This window comes from Bacillus rossius (genome assembly GCF_032445375.1).
Source record: "Bacillus rossius redtenbacheri isolate Brsri chromosome 4 unlocalized genomic scaffold, Brsri_v3 Brsri_v3_scf4_1, whole genome shotgun sequence".
In the NCBI taxonomy this organism is placed as follows: domain Eukaryota; kingdom Metazoa; phylum Arthropoda; class Insecta; order Phasmatodea; family Bacillidae; genus Bacillus; species Bacillus rossius.
In genome coordinates, this window is record NW_026962010.1 from 5,443,356 (window position 1) to 5,466,532 (window position 23,177).

At 39.9% G+C, this 23,177-nt stretch overlaps 1 protein-coding gene across 3 annotated transcripts in view; it reads right to left on the minus strand.

Annotated features, from left to right (window-relative positions):
* Positions 1-23,177, minus strand: part of LOC134541481 (ero1-like protein) — a 92,074-nt gene that overhangs the window by 52,659 nt on the left and 16,238 nt on the right. The window contains exons 1-2 of one of the 3 annotated variants that reach the window (XM_063384960.1): positions 7,529-7,662; positions 2,846-2,923 (exon numbers count right to left, since the gene is read on the minus strand). In XM_063384960.1, coding sequence (XP_063241030.1) covers positions 2,846-2,923; positions 7,529-7,564 — 114 coding nt within the window. In that variant the 5' untranslated portion in view covers positions 7,565-7,662. Of the gene's footprint in view, positions 1-2,845; positions 2,924-7,528; positions 7,663-23,177 lie in introns of those variants that run through there. The other 2 variants (XM_063384963.1, XM_063384962.1) reach the window with 2 other exon arrangements.

The following is a 23,177-nucleotide window of genomic DNA, read 5'->3' on the forward strand; positions in this document are numbered from 1 at the left end:
AATTTAGGTTAGGAAAAAAAATTACTCCCGACAAGAGTCTAGCGGCAGGAATGTTGCTTGCTGCAACTGGCTGCAAGTGCCGCGCCGCTCATGCTTGTTCCGGGGCCAGCGGCTAGCTCGGACCTGGAGCGAGCGTACTGGCGTGCATGCAGGATCTGTTAGGGGCCCGCCTCGTCAGGGGTGTATGTGTGTTAGTGAGGCGGGATGATAAGCGCGACGCTCGCTGGTGCTTCCAGCGCGGTATAGCCTCTAAGCGCAAGTCTCTGAACTGGCGCGCAGTCTTCTCGTCGTCAATTGATAACTGTGAAATTTGAGCGGCGACCGTAACATTATATGGTGGAGAAATGAAGAGAAATGTGTGATGCAAGCCCCTTAAGTGCTTTCAAGAATCTGTACCACTTTTTTTACACCTAAAAATTACTCTGAAAACATGCGTTTCAGCCATTTTAACTCTTCTATAAATACAGTTTAAAAACATGATCCAAAATTAAAAGTACTTTTCGGGCCTCAGCGAACTCTTAAATGCTTTTCGTAAACACACCCCACTCGGATATCTTGAGTAGTTTTGAAATCGCGTTGTTTTTCCTGAAGCTCTGCACACCGTGTGTGTGACCAGGTAGGCGGGCCCCTTAACATGCCGTAGTCTTTGCAATTGTAAAAACATATTTTTTTCTAAAGTTGTAAGTAGTATAGTTTGGTTCCTTCTGGCACAGGGTTCAGGGTGTGGAGCGGGAGCCGTGGAGCCGGCCGATTGCTCTAACGTCACGGCGGCCATCTTGGACTCAAAAAATCCTCAATAATGACTCAAATTGACTCAAAATTTTCCGTTTTGAGGGGGAAAAATCTCGTTTTCTTCCACAAAAAAAATTAGGATTTCAAAAAAACTCAAAATACTTTTGTCTTAGAAAGAACACAAATTCCTAAAAGAGGCTTAAGCATCCATGTCTACAGCCTCCGATAAGCCTCTGACGTCATCTAGGAGTATGACGTCACCGTTCCAATTTCTGTTGCAGCCGCCATCTTGAAATTTTTTATTTATGATTCAATTTTAATTTTAAAAATTTTAAAATTCATAAAAAATTCAATTAATAAAATTTTAATAAAAATATTAAAAAAAGCACATTTACGACATGGAACTCGGAGTCCTCGGTTCGAACCCGGTGAGGGCAAAAAAATAATAAAAATGGCGACTGATCCTTCCCTTATGGTGGCTACTAGCAGACTGACCCCCACCACTTTTTTCATAGCATATATCATCAGTTAGTATGACATAATGTCCGCCATCTTGAAAATCCGTAATTTTAAAGTTAGAAAATCAGGAAAAATTGTAAAAATTATAAAAATATATATGTAGCTATTAATTAAATTTTAATAAAAATCTTTTAAAACACCGTTGCACATTTCGTTACGGCCGCCATCTTGTAAATCTGTAATTTTTATGCTGTAAATTTGAAATAAATTCTAAAATTCTAATAAAATTGTATTAATCACATTTTAATAAAATACTATTTAAAAACACATGCCTTGATGTCCTCGGTTCGAACCCAGTAAGAGCAAAAAAAAAATGTCGATAGGTCCGTCTTCCATGAAAGCCACCTGCCGACTGACCCACCAATACCAATATATATATATATATATATATATATATATATATATCATCAGCCGAATATAAATATCATCGTCCGAATGAGCGCTGCTTTTCTGGACTGTTCGGGCGCCGGGTCGGCTCGGGATGACGCGACTCGTCGCAGCCGCTCTCGTCGCTTCGAGAAGGACGGCCCTGGGTACCTGAGCCACGACGCCAGCCTCCGCGACACTTCCGAGCGGATCCCGAGCGAAGGGAAGTGCGACGGCGGCGAAGAGGGTGAGAGACCCCCCTGAGAGTGGCGCAACGAGGTGTTTGACTGGGCGACGGAGTTGAGCGACAGAGTTGAGTGACAGAGTTGAGTGACAGAGTTTGGTGACGGAGTTGAGCCGCGCGATTCCCATGACGGTGAGTGCTGCGAGGAAAGCGAACTGCGGAACTTGCAATCATTGAGTGACTGGATAAACATTTTCAAGTGTCAGTGATTTGTGTTTAGTGTAAATATTTGTAATCAATATAACTGTGTAATAAAACAAACTTAATCGGGCTATCCCTGTACGTACCCAGTAGTCTCCCCACACATTATTATAAATCGTAACAATATATTATTTACTCATTACATGTTTACTCTCGCCGGGAATCGAACCGGTGATCGAAATCGATCAAGTAACTAAACATTTGAAGTAAGCATTTTTTTCTTTTGGAATTTTTTTTTGGATATCTTTGGTCAAAAATTAAAGAATTATAATTTTATGGTAAATGTCTAGGTCATCCAAAATGACCGACAGAGGCTTAGGCTGGATTTTCGTTGGGGAATTTATGCCTGTTTGGGGAATTTTGGTTCTTTTAAGGTAAAACCTCTTTTGAGGTTTTTTGAATTCTGAATTTTGGAATTTTCGAGGAATAAAACGGGAAATTTTCCTTCAAAACTGGAGTTTTTCCCTCGAAATAGGTAATTTTTTTTTTAGAAATATTCATTTAGTGTCATTTTTTAGGAATCTGAAGGAAATTTGACACCAAAATTGTCGCCGTGACGTCACAATCCAATATGGCGGTCGGCTCCAGGGTCCTTCACCCTAGACGTCTGTGTCAGTATCCCCTTTTCTATACTACTGACGTGTGAGTACAATGCACTTGGTTCGGAAGAAAGCCTGTATTTATGTGGGCTACGTATTTCCAGTTCCAGGCACAGGCGGTTAACAGAGGTGTGTGTCCTTGATTGCGAGGTTACCGCGGACTTGGAGCCGCCTGCACACTCACCAGGCAGAAACAGGACGAAGCGACGTCATCAGGAGGCGACAGCAGCGAGGCCAGGACGAGAATGTATGTTCCCGTTGCCTGCAACAGACGAGTGAGGCCCTTGTCACATGTTAGCTCTAAGCACTGTTCACACAATCATGCCAATACTACTGTCACGAACGTGAGCAGGGCCGCGGCGCGCGCAGGTTCGGAGCTGGCTGGCGGCCTAGCACGGCCACTGGCGTCACGTGACCGCCGCAACGTGAGACGTGCCGCACGCGGATTACAAGGGTTGTCGCTCCGCCCTCCTTCTCACCGCTCCCCGCGCGGTGCCCTGCCTCGACGCCTTTACCTGGCACCTGGCAGCTTCGGGCGTCGGCCTGTCAACTCAACCTTTCTCGACGCTTCAGGCATCACACAGAGGGACCCGCCCTGTGGTGCCAAACGTTAATCACGGGAAATTGAGCGAGTTGGCATGACACTGCACATACTGGAGCAGCTGATGGATAGGCTGTTTCCCAGGGACCCATCACCCGGGTCTAGGAAAGGTCACTACAATGGTTATGACGATTCGAATGCCCCACTCCAGGTCAGGGGTCCTATCATTACACCAGCCCCAGATGTTGACGACCCCAATTTACCGGCCTCCAATACGACAGCGACAGTGGAGTTTCCCAAGGACACCATGGAGGAAACAGACTCTATTGTACGCTCTCACCAAACCCACCACTCACCCGAACTACTCGGTGATTCAGTTGACCCAGAGGGGGTTATCATAGTTCCTATTGATGAGGAAGAAGTCGGAGGTTGGGCCCAGCCCACTAGTTATGACCCTGAGCAGGACGAACTCGAAATCCCCGAGGCACCCCGCCGTTCCACCCGACAACGTAGGGCCCCAGCCCGTCTTCACTACTTCCCATGGCCAGGTGCTTTTACTCAGCAGACGATCCCCACTCATGCCCTAGGCCCCTCCATCAGTGACACCAAGATGCCCGAGTGCTTCGTTATGCAGTGCGTGTGACCAAGGTGTCAATGGGCAAAACGGTCTTGGAAGAGGGGGGGTGGGGGGCATTTGACGTCGCCCCAAGTGCTCCTCCCAGTCGCTTAGACCGTTGTTGCACATTGCCACCTCTCTGCCCCGATGTGCACGTGTGTGGAAGAGTGTGATGAAGGGGGGAGCTGAGCCCCAGGTGGAGGGGAGCGAGCGCAGCAGTCAGACGGCAGACGGCGGGAGTGTGGCTGCAGGCAGCAGGAGGCGCCGCCACAACCAGGCGAGGAACTCCTCAGGTTCATCTCGCTCCACGACGGGAACATGCGGTGCTCTCCGGGACAGCGACACACCATCCCCCAGGCCACGAGGCTCGAACCCCTCTACCAGCTGCCAACCCTGAGAAATACAAAATCTTGTGGATTTTTAATTTGTGAATATTTGCTGTGTTTTCGTGAAAACGCTTAAAAATATCAAACAACATACAATATTATAGGCACTTATGTGTAATAAATGCATATTTCACGTCAATCACTTAAAACTGTTTCCAAAAATCAATAAGAACAAATGCAAACAACTTACCTACATTAGAAGATCATAAATGTAAACCTTCACAGTTCACACGTAGGTCTGCACACAAAATTATGTTATTTTAACTCGATTACATTTGTAGTTTGTTAGAAGAAACCTCCATATGTACAAAAAATATTGTAACTTTAAACTAATTTTGATTATAAAATTGTAAATTGAGGTTGGCTTAGTATTTTAGCACATGTATGGGCCTAAAAATTAAATAAAGATAATTTTCACTTCTTCAATGACATGCATGTTGAAGATTTAGCCTTCTTTAAAAAATTTTCATCAAAATTCTGTTCATAACAAAGTCTTCTCTGTGATGATTTAAGTTTGACCAGTTTTTCTAGAGTTGCATCACACATTGATGCTCTGAATTGCTGCAGCTATTTCAGCAGCTAAATATGTTAGGTAGCAAGGGCATCCAATAACAATTAAGTTTGGCATTTCTTGCTTCAGGTCAATAGCTACGTCACTTTTGTTACCAATCATCACTGGTGCATTATCTGCACTTAGAGCTAGACAGTTAGAAAGAGGGATGCCATTTTCTTTCAAATCCCTAAGAAGAAGGTTGGCAATATTTAAACAAGTCGAATCACACTCTTAAACTGGGACAAACAACAGATTACTCACCATTGCAGATGTCTCTTTGTTGTAGAAAGTAACCACGATAAGATACAGCTTTGCATCACCCTGATTGCTTCCATCCGTCGCCACTGAACAAACTTCACTTTTCAAGATCTCAATATTAGTTGCATGAGTTTCCTTTTCCATTTCTTCAATTATAGCTGATGTTTTCGTTATTGCGCAGCTGTATTTTTTTTTGCAATTTCGCTGTCCGGGAACATTTTCATGAACGAGCCCGCGTGATCAGCACAAGTTATTGGCAAATTGTGTTCCACGATAAAAGACGTAACAAAACATTCTGCACGAATTATACGGTTCTCAGAATTAACGGAAACAAAATTCAGCTTCTTATTTGAATCAATGCACTTTACGCTATCAACAATTTTTTTTTGTTTGGCAGTGTTTAAACACGTCGTTTCTGCCAGCATGCGCGTGATTGAAAAATCACAACGGCACGCAACACAATACGCATAATTTTCACCTTTACGATACAATATGATGTGCGGAAACTCTTTTGCATATAACTTGTTGAAAGTTGTTTTGTAGTGTTACTTCACGCCGCACTGCTGCGACATCATAAACATAGAATATAAACGCTAATCCACTACATAACCAACAACACATCTAGAAACAACAACGGCCGCCTTTAACGATCAAAAGCAACTGGTCGAAAAAAGCAACAGGTCGAAGTTATTCGATCTTGAATCGAAGTCGCAAGCGATATATCTCCAACCAATCTAATGCGATACGATTGTATAGATACAGTTACAACCTATTGACACGAAAACGTACACGGTACCAAAAAAAAAAACGAAAAATCGTGAGGAAGGGATGTTCCATCGTGAGGGCGTGACATATATCTACAAATACTGAGCCTCACGCCAAAATCGTGAGAGTTGGCAACTATGTACCACCCATCTGAGCAGCCGGGACTTCAACCACCACCACAGGGATCAGCCCCGGCGACGTCAAATGAAATCGATAATTCTTCCCCATGTGAAAATTGTGGTGTACCAATTTGTTGACCTGATAACTTGAAAAGACATTTAAAGATATGTAAAGGACTCGCTTTGATTCGTAAGTAGCAGATGCAGAAATCGAGAAATGCTGACGACTTTAGTAATTTGCTTGGGTTATTTTGTACTTGTAGTAGTGTAGAATTTATGTATTAAATTTTATGTTTGTAAAAGAACTTGTGGTGTTTTATTTCACGAAGCTGTCATTTTTGTGATAATTCTAATTAAATTTCTTTTCTTTTGCATTGACCAAGAATCGAAGCAAGGACAGGAAATCAATTCAATCAGTATATTGAGTGATTTTTTTGATGATGTTGAACTTTTTCCCGAATTTCTAATTCAATAAATACACATTTTCAAGATGGCAGACATATCGGCTTATAGGGAGCTGGTATATGATGAACTTCCACCTCTTTTAGGATTTTGATCGTGATTTATTGAAATTGTTATTTTTAAAGTAAAATTAATTTTTTTGCATCGCCCAGGGATCGAACCAAGGGCAGGTACTAATCGAATCAATCAGTATATTAATTGAAAATTTATTTAATTAATTTTGAACTTTTTCTCGAATTTCTATATAATAATTACACAATTCCAAGATGGCACCCAAATTTCTAAATGGCGGGCACCTTAGTAATAAATTAATACTGCACTCTTGTGGACAAAATTAAACTACCATGATGGTAGCACACTCTAGCACACGAAAAGAGGATGGCGGACATTATGTCATACTAACTGGCGAAATATCGCTTGGGATAAGTGGTGGGAGGTCAGTCTGCCGACGGCTTCCGTGGAGGAAGGATCTGGAAATATTTTTATTTTTGCCCTCGCCATGTCAAACCGAGCACTCCGAGCTCCATGACGTAAGTGCGTTTTTAAATAATATTTTATTAAAATTTGATTAATTATTTTGTTTAGAAATTTTAGAAATTTTTTCATTAAAATCAGATAATAAGGGTTTTTAAGATGGCGGCCATAATTAAATTGCAACGGTGACATCATAATTCAAAAAGCCGAATTCAAAATAGTGCAAAATTCTAGAAAACATGATGGCGGAGATGACATCAACCAAAATGGTAGATCTAAGATGGCCATAAATGTCGAGGTCAAGGTCCAAGAACATGGTCATCCAGAATGGCCGTCGTGACGTCACAATCCAATATGGCCGCCGTGAAGTTACAAAATCAAGATGGCGGTCGGTAACTCGACACTTCAGCCTGGCACCTGTGCTCGGACATACATTTATATACTACTAACGATATATCCAACTACAGCTGTAGCAGTTCCTACACTACAATGATGCAGTGACTGATGGGTGACAACAAGCTCCAATAAGACCATGCAAACAGGGAATAAGCAACAACTATGAGAGCAGGGTAAGATATATCCAACTACAGCTGTAGCAGTTCCTACACTACAATGAGGCAGTGACTGGGGGTCTCCAACAAGCTCCAATGACAGCAAGCAACAGCTGTGAGAGCAGGGCAGGAGGAATGTTACCGTGAGGTTGTGAGGCTGCCAGGCGGCCGGCTCCATGTCACAGCTAGTGCAACTGGCGGCGCGCGGGAACTGCGCTACTTGCCCATGGAGCGACGCGACCTTGAGCTGTGACGCGCCGCTGCCACACGTGCGTGACTGTCACTCGCAGCGCTTACAACCTCGCCGCGCCAGTGTCATCACTTTGTTCACTGGAACTGCTGCGGCTATTGTTCCTCCATGCACTCTCCCTGGTTGTGGTGGCCACAAAACGTATTAGTGAAGGAGAAGGCATCATAGCCAGTCATGGGGACTGTCAACAGAAGTGAAAACTTAAAACTTTGTTTTTGAATGTGTAATATAACATCAGTTCTAAGTCAAATGTACGTAAGAAAATGATTTTGGTATTATATCAGTACGATGATGGTATAAGTAGTATATAATAGCCGGTCCTGAAACTGGCTTCTGGCTGTGGATGGTGCGGATTGTGATTGTCTGTCCGCCATCTTGGATTGTGACGTCACGGCGGCCATCTTGGACGAGCGTAACGGGACACAGCGTAACGGGACATAACGTAACGGGACATAACGTAACGGGACAAGTAGATCATGGCAGCCATCTTGGATCCGCCATCTTGGATCCGCCATTTTGGATGTCGTCATTTTGTTTTCTCGAACTTTCCGGCATTGTGTTATCCGTCATATTGGATGATGACGTAACCGTTGCAATTTCCGTTACGGCCGCCATCTTTAACTTTTTTATTTATTATCCGATTTTAATGAATTTTTTTTTTAAATTTATAAAAAAATTTAAATAATATAAATTTTAATAAAATATTTATAAAAAACAAACATTATCGTCACGGAGCTCGGAGTCCTCGGTTCGAACCCGACGGGTGCAAAAAAATTAAAAATGGCGACCGATCCTTCCCCCCCACGGTGGGTGCTGGCATACTGACCCCCACCACTTATGTCAAAGTATACATATCGTCACCTAGTATGACGTCATGTCCGCCATCTTGAAATTTGGACGCCATCTTGAAAATCTTTATTTATTATCCGATTTTAATGAAAAAAATTCCAAAATTCATCAAAAAATAAATGTATTTGAATTCTGTTTGATTATATCGATGTATGTCCTTGGTTCGATTCCCGACGAGAGTAAACGGCGATCCTTCCTCCATGAAAGCTACCTAGACTGATCTACCACCACCAGTACCATGGTATATATCATCAACTGGTATGACATCATGTACGCCATCTTGTCTTCATCCGCTGGAGACCACCATCTTGTTTTCGTCTGCTAGAGTGTGACGATACCATGTAGTATAATTATCTGGTCACCATACTTTTGTCCTCAACTGTTAACATTTAACATTGACCTTGGCCTTTGACCTTGACCTTGGCCTTTGACCTTGTCCTTGAACTTTGACCTTGACCTTGAAATTTGACCTTGACCTTGAAATTTGACCTTGACCTTGAAATTTGACCTTGACCTTGAAATTTGAACTTGACCTTGAAATTTGACCTTGACCTTGAAATTTGACCTTGACCTTGAAATTTGACATTGACCTTGAAATTTACCTTGACCTTGAAATTTAACCTTGACCTTGAAATTTGCCCTTGACCTTGAACTTTGACCTTGACCTTGAAATTTGCCCTTGACCTTGAAATTTGACTTTGTCCTTGTCGACCATCATGGATCCGACATTTTATGTTCAGTACATGCTACCAGGAGCTACCACCTGCTAGAGTACACCATCTTGTGTGTGTACTCGTATTATAGAGTACATTTCCATCTGGATAATTTTATTCTAACCCGCTAGAGTGCAGTAATCATTTATTACCGAGGTGCCCCCGCCATCTTGAAATTCGGCCGCCATCTTGAAATCGTGTAATAATGTAGCTAGAAAAGCGGGAAAAAATCCAAAATTCCTCAAAAAAATCACTCATTAACTTACATATTGATTCGATCCGCTCCAGTCCTTGGTTCGATACTCGAACGATGCAATAATGTTTAATTTTATGAAAAAAAAATAATTTCAATAAACCACGTTCAACATTCTGAAAGAGACTTTAAATCCTCTACTACCATCATCCTATCAGACATCAAGACCACCATATTGGAAATTCGTAATTGTAATGCTAGAGATTCGGGAAAAAGTTATAAATTCATTAAATAAATTTGCAAACAATATACTGATTAATTAGGTCGTCTAAGGTCCTTGGCACGATCCTGGACGAAACTAAAATAAATTTAATTTAAATACCAGAAAAGCGTAAGGTTCGAGAAATAAAACACCACAAAGTCTTTTACAAACATAATATTTATTACACAATTTCTATCCTACTACAGAATCACTTGCGAAAGCCAGCAAACTTATAAACATTTAGCTTTGCATAGACGTGCAACGACTACTTCTTAGCTCCAAATGCTCCAGCAGCTCAAAATGCTCCAACAGCCTCCAAATGCTCCAACAGCCTCTAAATGGCTCCAACAGCTCCAAATGCTCCAACTACCTTTTCTTTCAACAGCTCCAATGATATTGGGCTACAATGCTACGAGTCTAAGAGACTACGAGGCTACAAGGCTACGAGTCTAAAAGGATCTAGCTGGTTCCGAGTTATACATGACGGAGAGACTGTATGACTAAAAGACCGCATGGCTACGAAACTACATGTCTATGAAGCTACATGGATACAAGTCTACTCGGCTCCAACACGCAATGTACACACAGTACACACAGGAAACTGAAAGTACACACAGTACACACAGGAAAACGGAATTTACACACAGGAAAACGAAAAGTACACACAGGAAAACGGAACGTACACACAGTACACACAGGAAACGAGACGTACACACAGGAAAACGAAATGTACACACAGGAAAACGAAATGTACAAACAGGAAAACGAAATGTACAAACAGGAAAACGAAATGTACAAACAGGAAAACGAAATGTACAAACAGGAAAACGAAATGTACACACTGGAAAACGAAATGTACAAACAGGAAAACGAAATGTACAAACAGGAAAACGAAATGTACACACAGGAAAACGGAATGTACACACAGGAAATCGGAACGTACACACAGTACACACAGGAAACGGAACGTACACACAAGAAAATGGAACGTACACACAGTACACACAGGAAACGGGACGTACACACAGGAAAACGAAATTTACACACAGGAAAACGAAATGTACAAACAGGAAAACGAAATGTACAAACAGGAAAACGAAATGTACAAACAGGAAAACGAAATGTACAAACAGGAAAACGAAATGTACACACAGGAAAACGGAATGTACACACAGGAAATCGGAACGTACACACAGTACACACAGGAAACGGAATGATCACACATACAGTAGCGGAAACACACCCTTATTTGGAAATCAGGATACAAGAAATAAATCATACTTTTTTAAAATATAAATAATTCATTTTATTTTTCATTAGTACACACATGACAGTTAATCAAATGATTATAGTATGTAGCCAGCGTTCCGAAGTTCTTTAAGTATGGTCGATACTTCCACGATATGCGAGTAGTTCCCTCTACGAACAGATGCCACCATCAGTCTTAGCCGGCCAACCAATACTTTTGGATATTTCCATGATGTGGAATCAATCTCTTCTGCCACCATCTTCATTGCTTGTTTATTATAAATATTATGATCTCTGGTGTCTTCCGTTTTAACACCATCCTCAGGTTTACTTTCATCATCTAGCCAGCGATCATCACAAGATTGATCAGATTTATTTATTATAACACGACGTTTCCATCGCTTCGGTCTCAGGACACCACCACATTCTTCGATCTTGTCAGCTTTAGGTTCTGCATCACAGTCTATGCTTTTGTAAACAGCCTCAGAGTCACTGTAGCAATCACCGTAGAAGACAACGTCTCCACCCAGATTACTGCAAGAACTCAATATCGTTGATGTCGAAGTGTCTTCATCGCCTGTATGCTTCCTTTTCAGGAGTCCACCATTTATACAAAATATGGAGGATCTGCTAAATATAGGCTTGAATGTATTCTCACTTTTCACAGTGCTGATACCTTCATTAGTTTCAGTCTTCCCGATACCATCAACATCCTTCAATATTTGTTTCTCGTCACGATCGGCGTGCTAAGGCTTTCATCTTTTCTATATTAATAATATTATTTGTCTTAAAATCTCCGCGTCCGTGTCACTATCACAGATGTAAATCATCATCATAGCTGTCATCAATATTATCATGAGTTGCATCAATATCACTCATTTTATGATATCGTTTCCTCATTTCAGGTGTCAGAGATGTACCACAATCTATGATCTTGTGAGCTCCATTCTCATTTTCTTTAAAAGCCTATGTGTACAGTTTTATTATTTAATCCTTCAACCCATCATCCCAAACTCAATTAAATCATCTTAGTATATAGAAAAAAAAATCATCAAAGTTCCTTTCATTTAATCTTAGGAACCGCATCATCCTTTCCACATATAGTTTAGTTTCTTGAGCCCAAGATTCTTTCATTATATATACCATGCAGTGTTCTTCAAGAGATGTGGTATACTGCCAGTTCTACATACAAATCCATCCTATCAATGATTTGTTTACACAGAAAAAAACCTTCACATTATTTTTACGTGTTTTACTAAATTATCACTTCGACTAAAATAACTACCACACCTAGTAATTTCTACAAAGGACACTTTGTCCAAGACATTTTAACCATCATCTGTCTGAAAACAACCATGTCCCATCTATATCACAAAGTAAACGAGGGGTAGTCGAGATAGGTCAAACAAGTGCTAGTCACTCATAGGGTAAGATCCATGTGTTCGATACCTATATCAGTCAATGTAGCATCTATGTATTTTTCTTACCTCATGTAGAAAAATATGTTCCAATGCATACGAATTTAAACTTATTCACGTGCGTCTAGTCAAAAGTACATAAATTTAATCACGTTAACCTCAAAATAAATATTCTCAAGGATAGAGACAGAGACTACACGATCGAGACACGCCTACCGTCACCCGCAAATGAACATTGACCCCTCGCGCGGGAGTTGCAGGCTAGCAGAATGCTGCGACAGTCATATGTTTGCTCGAGACATACATACATCACGTCGCTAGCCTTCCAACCCATTTCACGTAAAACTCCAGTGAAATCGTAATCCAGCATACACTTGCTGGAACCACTTCAAAGTATACATCACTGAACCAGAGCAGAAAATTAGCTTACACATGTATAACTTGCTACCAACAAAAAAAAATTGTAGCACATATACGAGAGGAGTCGAACCCTACATACCATACTGTGAAAGTCGATACTCCGATAATTATAAGCGGCAAAATATTTTAAATCAAGACCCCGGCCAGTATATATTATTTTTTTCATGTTTTAAAAATTCATGTTAGTAATCAGCAACGAAGGAGTGAGTAACTTGGACGAAGAACCGTTTACCAAGTATCCGGAATCTTACTGATACAACCCATCCAGTGCACCAGCTTACTCCGAAGTGTGCGCAATTGATTATCATTATTCAATTTTTTAATATCACGTCCGTAGTGTACACCAATATATGACAGGTTACGATTTAAGACCATAAATTTCCCACAAGTCTGTTAGTTTTATTTCGGGGAGTAATAAATTATTCCTCAAAAATAATAAATCAAGTTCCTATCAGATTTGCTCTAATGTTACGACATTACCTGTACCTGCACATTACCAAAACATCTCCCATAAAAAATCTTAAGAATGCAGATGGCATACTCAGACAAAAATAATTTTAACAAAAAAAAAACAGTCTTCAGCATTATTGATAAAAAAATAATACACACAAACAAGACAAAACGCGCATTACAAATTCGACCTAAATTTCGTGTCAAATTTAGTTTATTACATTAAGATAAACGATGTAGGTTAGGAAAAAATATATAAAAAATTCTTTAATTCAATAATTTATTTAAAATTGTACATTTATACACAATAAAATCTGACATGGTATATATATCGTATACATTTCTCAGTTCATGCGACATTCATTTTTATTAAAATAAATTATTATAGTTCGTTTTTAGAGTGACAAAATAAAAATAATTCATACAGATCTCGATACATCAGTTCAGGAGTGTAACACATTAGAGGGCCAGAAATTATGCTAGAAACCCGTCTTTACAAAATTTATAATGTTTTTTTCAAGTAAAATTTTCGTGTAACCTGTACACCACACTTCTCACACAGAAATGTTACACGGTCAAGATTTCTTCTGCAGCCATGATTTTCATGGATGCGTGTACTTCGTAGTCGTTCAAATCGTTTACCACAGTAGCGGCACTGATACAGATACTCATCGCAATTACCATCGCTTCCCCGATGTTCAACTTGCAAATGAACTTTGCTTTTACAATGCCTAATCAAATTACTTTTGTTTGTGAAATGTACACCACATGACTCACACGGAAATGTCACACGATCAGCGTTTCTTCTACAGACATGATTTTCATGTCTTTTTGCATGTTGACGGTATTTAAAACTTTTGCTACAGTACGTACACAGATGTCGTGTCGTTAGACCTTGAGTCACCGACGGCTCGGAAAGTATCTTACTTTCAATGTGCACTGCTGTTGTAGGTGACGAAGTCCCGTATGTTGCATGAGCTGGAGATTTCCCAGTCGACATTGACAGATCATCTGTACTGGATGCCAAAGAATCTGAAGTATACACGATTGATGCAGAAGCTGGGAATTGCTCACAAAATGTTTTATTTACGAAATTCGGTGTATTTGCAGGTATCGGAGTCTCCTCTGCTTTCGATAATGCACACATTGAAGTCTCTTGGAGTGAAGAGACAGTAGATACTGCCATACATCGGGATCTCTGGAGATGGTAGCTTCGTTACCATCGGAATCTCTGGAGCTTCTCTCATCGTTGTCATAGGGATCTGCTTCATCATCATCACCTCCGTCGTCAGGGACCCCGGTGAAGACACGAGACCCTCCGTCAAGATCTCTGCAGTCGTTGACCCCGCTACCATTAGGCTTTGTACCGATTTCAACGTTGCTACCATTGAGTTCGTATACACATCAATATTCATATACAAGACTTATATGCAAACGAGCCAATCCATCAGATCTCCACTGTACCACTACAAGAGGTGGACTGAGGGACCTGCTGTCTAAGACTCGCTTAAATAACCATGTTCGCTTGTATAATACGCAAGTCAATACATCATTCATTGTTATTACTTAAAAAAATTAGGAATTTCAAGGAATGAGAATTTAAATTATATACAAACATCTAATCACACATCCTACATACACGGTTAATTTAGACTTAATAGAGGAGCAAGAGTCTGTAATCAATGGATCTCTCACAACCCAAACAAAATTTAAAGTAGGTACCCGAATTTAAATATTATTATGTAGAGCTACACATAACATCCAACTGACTCCAAATGACTTCAACACATGACTAAAATAATTTATACGATACCAGGCTAGGTCCAAAGTCATTTTGTTTTGTACCTCTCATCTACAGTTCAGAGGACCTTCAGTGATGATATAGCTACAGCCAAGACATGTCCAGTACCATACATCTTCAAAGCCTTCAAAGTCGATCCATGTTAAGCCTTACGACAAAAGTCTCCGAAACAAGAGACCTATTCTACAAGTTTACTAGACATTTTAAGCTTGTCATAGCACACATCGATAAAAATCTTCGTAAATAACCCAAAATATTATCAGACCACTAGCATTCGATTTATGCACATACAGTAGGTCACCAACATATTCGTCAACACATGATCATTCTACATTAAGCTCCTCACTTACTTGTATCAGCCTACTCGACTACACTCTGCACACATAAACTAAAAGAAGTCAAATAACATCCTATTATTTATTTACATTCGAATATTTAACAGCATGCCGACTGCTAATTAAATAAGCCTGACAGTGAACATGTTAGCAAAGTTTACTTTTATATAGGACCAGGAATCCATTGAACCTTCAGAACCTAGCTACACATACTCAGTGCAGGATGCAAGGAATTCTACACTCATTAGCCATCATCGGCACTCATTTTCCATCATCGTCACTCAATTCAACACTCACTTTTCATCATCGACACTCAATTCAACACTCACATTCCATAATATAATCTCAATTCGGCACTCATTTTCCATTTTCGACACACAATTCAACACTCACTTTCCATCATCGACACTCAATTCAACACTCACTTCCCATCATCGACACTCATTTTCCATCATCGACACGCAATTCAACACTCATTTTCCATAGTCGACACTCAATTCAACACACAGTTTCCATATTCGACACTCAATTCGACACTCATTTTCCTTAATCGACACTCAATTCAACACTCATTTTCCATAATCGACACTCAATTCGACACTCAATTTCCATCATCGTCACTCAATTCGACACTACAATTTCCATCATCGACACCCAATTCATCACTCAATTTCCATCTTCGACTCTCAATTAGAGACTTAATTTCCATCATCGACACCCAATTCGACACTCAATCTCCATCATTAACACTCAATTCAACACTCATTTTCCATCATCGATACTTAATTCTACATACTCTTTCCTTCTTCGACACTCATTTTCCATCATGTACATACAGAAAAATGGAAATTTTCCTTCATCCACACACACACAGATACATATATAAATATATTCATACTCAACTCAATTCTTTAAAGTAGCATACACATGAACTTTATTAGGGCATGAATAACGACTCATTTTAATAACAATTTTTAAAATTATATTTATATCAAAAATACAAAAGTATAAAATTTCATCAGTCAATACACATTACTAACTTATTATATATACCCGAAAATTCTAAGTTCATCAAGAATAGTCCACGTTTCTTTGATAACTGATACAATTTTATCATCTTACGAAACAAGTAAAAGTCGCAACCTGTTCGTTAACACGTTCGGGTCTTTCCACGATATATAATCAATTTCACTTGATGCCACCATCTTCTTCGAATGTTTGCTGAACATATTCTGAAAATCGTTATAATAATGATTATGATAATTTGTATCATCATCATCATCGATGCTGTCCACATCTTTATCAAACACACTGACATCTTCATCTTGCATATCCCAGTATTTCGAATTTTTTGTCATTGGAGTACCATCATTGGCAACAAGCTTACTTGCTAATTTTCCAAAAAAATATTCCAAAGTCCGTAGAAGTCTACTATACGACGCCTTGTCACTTTTTATGGAGATGCTACTTTCATTATCTTCTACCTTACTTATATCTCCATCACCATTTAAGCTATATCCTTTCTCAAGACCTGGAGAGATTTTAACACAATCGCTTTTAAGACTAGGTCGATCAATTTCATTGTAAGACATACTGTCCCCGAGCATATCGTCTCCATCTTCGTACTTTATCTCCTGATCGAGCTTAGCTTTACAAGTTTTATAGTGAGTAGTATATAAATGGGGCTACTGGGACAGGCTTCTGGTTGTGGATTGATGATTGTCTGTCCGCCATCTTGGATTGTGATGTCACGGCGGCCATCTTGGATGAATGTAACGGGACACAGCGTAACGGGACATAACGTAACGGGACAAGTATATCACGGCAGCCATCTTGGATCCGCCATCTTGGATCCGCCATTTTGGATGACGTCATTTTGTTTTCTCGAACTTTCCGCCATTTTGTTTTCCGCCATATTGGATGATGACGTCACCGTTGCAATTTCCGTTACGGCCGCCATCTTTAACTTTTTTATTTATTATCCGATTTTAATGAATTTTTTTTTTTAAAAATTATAAAAAAATTTAAATAATATAAATTTAATAAAATATTTATAAAAAACAAACATTATCGATACGGAGCTCGGAGTCCTCGGTTCGAACCCGACGAGGTCAAAAAATTAAAAATGGCGACCGATCCTTCCCCCTGTGGTGGCTGCTGACAGACTGCCCCCCCACCACTTTTTTCAAAGCATATATATCGACAGTGAGCATGACGTCATGTCCGCCATCTTGAAATCTGGACGCCATCTTGAAAATCTTTATTTATTATCCGATTTTAATGAAACAAATTCCAAAATTCATCAAAAAATTAACGTATTTGAATTCTGTTTGATTATATCGATGTACGTCCTTGGTTCGATTCCCGGCGAGAGTAAACGATCAATCCTTCCTCCATGAAAGCTACCTAGACTGATCTACCACCAACAATACCAAGGTTTATATCATCAACTGGTATGACATCATGTCCGCCATCTTGTCTTCATCCGCTGGAGTCCACCATCTTGTTTTCGTCTGCTAGAGTGTGCCGATACCATGTAGTATAATTATCTGGTCACCATACTTTTGTCCTCAACTGTTGTCATTGACCTTGGCCTTTGACCTTGACCTTGGCCTTTGACCTTGACCTTGAAATTTGACCTTGACCTTGAAATTTGACCTTGACCTTGAAATTTGACCTTGACATTGAAATTTGACCTTGACCTTGAAATTTGACCTTGACATTGAAATTTGACTTTGTCCTCGAAATTTGACTTTGTCCTTGTTGACCATTATGGATCCGACATTTTATGTTCAGTAGATGCTACCAGGAGCTACCACCTGCTGGAGTAAGCCATCTTGTGTGTGTGTACTCGTATTATAGAGTTCATTTCCATCTGGATAATTTTATTCTAACCCGCTACAGTACAGTAATCAATTACTACTGTGACACACGACATCTTGAAATTTGGACGCCATCTTGAAAATCCGTAATTTTAATGCTAGAGATTCGGGAAAAAGTTCAAAATTCATTAATTAAATTTGTAATCTATATACTGATTGATTGGATCGACTAAGGTCCTTGGTTCGACCCCTGACCGATACCAATCAACTTTAATTTTAAAAAATACCACAAAAGCGACAGGTTTGAGAAAATAAAAAACACCACAAGTTCTTTTAAAAACTTTTATTACATACATTCTAATCTACTACAAGTACATAATAAACACAGACAAAGTACTAAAGTCTTGTGGATTCCTCGATTCAAACAGTCTTCTTATTGTACGGACAAAGCCTTTTACATGACTTTAAATGTCTATACGATCCGTTCATCACCGCAGCCAGAGACGGACTGAAGTTCATATCACCAGGGTCCCACTTATATATTCTCATTTGCTGGTACAACACACGAGTCAAAACAATAACCATGTTCATTATACTTCTCGGAGCATTTTTTATAATGAAGATGTAAGCTATCAAGACGTGAAATTAGTTTTTTGCACTTATTGCACTGAAATTGTATTCTTTTAACATTATTAGAACAACTGCTTCTTTCATGTCTGCGAGCATTTGAGGTAATAGTAAATGATGCGTCACAGTATTTGCACCGACGCAATGTATGCTTTTCATTAGTGGAAGAATCCATTGCTGACGATGAAACTTCGGATGATGGTGGTATCACATCTGTTGAAATCTCCTCCAATGTTGACGTCGTCGTTGCCAACGGGATCTGCACCTTCTCCATCGTAGCTGTCGTCAAGGTTCCCGTAGACGATGGTACAACCTCCGAGTTCGACGTTAAAGACGGTAAAGATGCCATCGAGGTCTCAAGAACAGCTAATTGACACGTCTTATGCACCAGAAGAAACAAACTAGGTGATCCTTACACCGCCGACGTCAGTAACTAACTGAGCGTCCTGCTGTCTAGGACTCGCTTATATACATGCACCGGATGGAATAATAATACGCTAGTCAAATCAAGAACCATTTACAATAATACTAGAGTCAAATCTACAAATTAAAAAAGAGGATCATTTGATCGAAAAAAAAAATTCGATCTCTCCAATATACGCCAGGCTCCAAGAGCTACAATTCACGTCATCAGATCCATCTAAATTTTGCTCCTATGCTTCAATTGACCATTAGCTGCAAGTGCTCCAACAGATCCATCAGCTCCAACACGTAATGTACGCAATGTACGCACAATACATGCAATTTACATGCAATAAATGTAATGATCACTCAGTACACACAGGAAACGGAACGTACACACAGTACACACAGGAAACGGAACGTACACACAATACACACAGGAAACAAAACGTACACACAGTACACACAGGAAACGAAACGTACACACAGTACACACAGGAAACGGAACGTACACACAGTACACACAGGAAACGAAACGTACACACAGTACACACAGGAAACGAAACGTACACACAGTACACACAGGAAGCGGAACGTACACACAGTACACACAGGAAACGGAACGTACACACAGTACACACAGGAAACGGAACGTACACACAATACACACAGGAAATGGAACGTACACACAGTACACACAGGAAACGGAACGTACACACAGTACACACAGGAAACGAAACGTACACACAATACAAACAGGAAACGAAACGTACACACAGTACACACAGGAAACGAAACGTATACACACAGTACACACAGGAAACGGAACGTACACACAGTACACACAGGAAAAGGAACGTACACACAGTACACACAGGAAACGGAACGTACACACAGTACACACAGGAAACGGATCGTATACACAGTACACACAGGAAACGAAACGTACACACAGTACACACAGAAAACGGAACGTACACACAGTACACACAGAAAACGGAACGTACACACAGGAAACGAAACGTACACACAGTACACACAGGAAAGGAAACGTATACACACATTACACACATTAAACGGAATGATCACACATACATTAGCGGAAACACACAGGCTTAGTTGGAAATCAGAATACAAGAAACAAAAACATTAAATTTTTACTTTCAATATTTAATTACTTCTCAACATTACACAAATACAAGTAAAAGAAACCATTATTGTATGTAGCCAGCTTTCCTCAGTTCTTTGAGTATGAAGGATATTTCTTTGATGCACGAATAGTTTCCTGCACAAAGCGAGTCATGTAGAAGTCTTAGCCGGTCAACCAATATGTTTGGATCTTTCCATTATGTGTAATCAATCTCTTCTACCACCATCTTACTTGCTTGTTTATTATAAATACTGTTAATATCACAATCGTCCCTGCGATCATAATAAGCATTATCAGATTTATTTTTTATAACACGACGTTTCCATCGTTTCGGTCTCAGGACATCGCCACATTCTTCGATCTTGTCAGCTCTAGGTGCTTCATCACAGTCTATGCCTTTGTCAACAGCCTCAGAGTCACTGTAACAATCACTGTAGAAGACATCCTCTTCACCCATATTACCGTATGAATTCGCTATCGATGATGTCGAAGTGTCTTCATCGTCTTCATGCTTCCTTTTTAGGAGTCCATCATTTTTACAAAGAATGGAGGATCTACTGAATATAGGCTTGAATGTATTCTCACTTTTCACGGTGTTGATACTTCCATTAGTTTCAGTCTTCCCGAAGCCATTAGCATCCTTCAATTTATGTTCTTCCTCACAATCGGGTGAGCTAATACCATCACGCTCAGGACAAGGAAAATTATTGACGTAATGCAGATCACTCTTCTTTAGTCTAGTGGATTCATCGGTGTCCTCTATGCCGTAAGTAGTCTTGACTTTACATGTTCTACCATGTCTTTTTAAGCTGTCAATTCTTGTTAACAACCTGCTACAACGATTACAGCTTAACATGTTGCGTAGTGGGTTTCTAGCACAATCATTCTTCTCATGACGTCTAGCATTCCTTCTCATGGCAAAATCCTTGCCACAGTATCTACAGCGGCTTCCTTCCGATTCAGCTGCAGATAACAAACCACGATCCATGGTAGCTTCTGTGACTAATGTTAGATACAAACTGTCAGTTTTCTCCAATTGGAACCATTTCTTAAATAGAGTTTTAGAAATGTTTCATCAGCGAGAGTTAAGTTATCTAATGCAAAGAAAATTGATGCAAGTAGTTCTGGCTGTCGTCAACAGATGTCGCTACGTGTTGCTTGTAGGTAAATAATATCTATTTCATTAATGTGGGATGCGTAACGCTCACTATCGATCGCAAAGGGAGGTTGGCTTCGATAGTATCCAAGGAGAAAAAAAGTTCGTCCGTGCTTCTCAGATTTCTCACGGTACACCATCTTGGATTGTGACGTCACGGCGGCCATCTTGGATGGGTGTGACCTTGACCTTTGACCGAAACCTCAGGAATGATCGCAAGCACACGGATTAACCATCAAAATATTGATAAGAATAATCAGGAGCACACGGAGAAAAACCATCATAATATTGGCAAGAATAATCAGGAGCACACGGAGAAAACCGACACAAGTTTTCTTTGATATCATAAAAATATAAAAAAAAATTAATAAAAAATTAAAAATAAAAACGAAAAAAAAAAATCAAACATTCTGGCTTGTACTAGAACTCTATCTTTGCTCAACAATGAGAAGTTCACAAGCCAGAATGTTTGATTTTTTTTTTCGTTTTTATTTTTAATTTTTTATTAATTTTTTTTTATATTTTTATGATATCAAAGAAAACTTGTGTCGGTTTTCTCCGTGTGCTCCTGATTATTCTTGCCAATATTATGATGGTTTTTCTCCGTGTGCTCCTGATTATTCTTATCAATATTTTGATGGTTAATCCGTGTGCTTGCGATCATTCCTGAGGTTTCGGTCAAAGGTCAAGGTCACACCCATCCAAGATGGCCGCCGTGACGTCACAATCCAAGATGGTGTACCGTGAGAAATCTGAGAAGCACGGACGAACTTTTTTTCTCCTTGGATACTATCGAAGCCAACCTCCCTTTGCGATCGATAGTGAGCGTTACGCATCCCACATTAATGAAATAGATATTATTTACCTACAAGCAACACGTAGCGACATCTGTTGACGACAGCCAGAACTACTTGCATCAATTTTCTTTGCATTAGATAACTTAACTCTCGCTGATGAAACATTTCAAAAACTCTATTTAAGAAATGGTTCCAATTGGAGAAAACTGACAGTTTGTATCTAACATTAGTCACAGAAGCTACCATGGATCGTGGTTTGTTATCTGCAGCTGAATCGGAAGGAAGCCGCTGTAGATACTGTGGCAAGGATTTTGCCATGAGAAGGAATGCTAGACGTCATGAGAAGAATGATTGTGCTAGAAACCCACTACGCAACATGTTAAGCTGTAATCGTTGTAGCAGGTTGTTAACAAGAATTGACAGCTTAAAAAGACATGGTAGAACATGTAAAGTCAAGACTACTTACGGCATAGAGGACACCGATGAATCCACTAGACTAAAGAAGAGTGATCTGCATTACGTCAATAATTTTCCTTGTCCTGAGCGTGATGGTATTAGCTCACCCGATTGTGAGGAAGAACATAAATTGAAGGATGCTAATGGCTTCGGGAAGACTGAAACTAATGGAAGTATCAACACCGTGAAAAGTGAGAATACATTCAAGCCTATATTCAGTAGATCCTCCATTCTTTGTAAAAATGATGGACTCCTAAAAAGGAAGCATGAAGACGATGAAGACACTTCGACATCATCGATAGCGAATTCATACGGTAATATGGGTGAAGAGGATGTCTTCTACAGTGATTGTTACAGTGACTCTGAGGCTGTTGACAAAGGCATAGACTGTGATGAAGCACCTAGAGCTGACAAGATCGAAGAATGTGGCGATGTCCTGAGA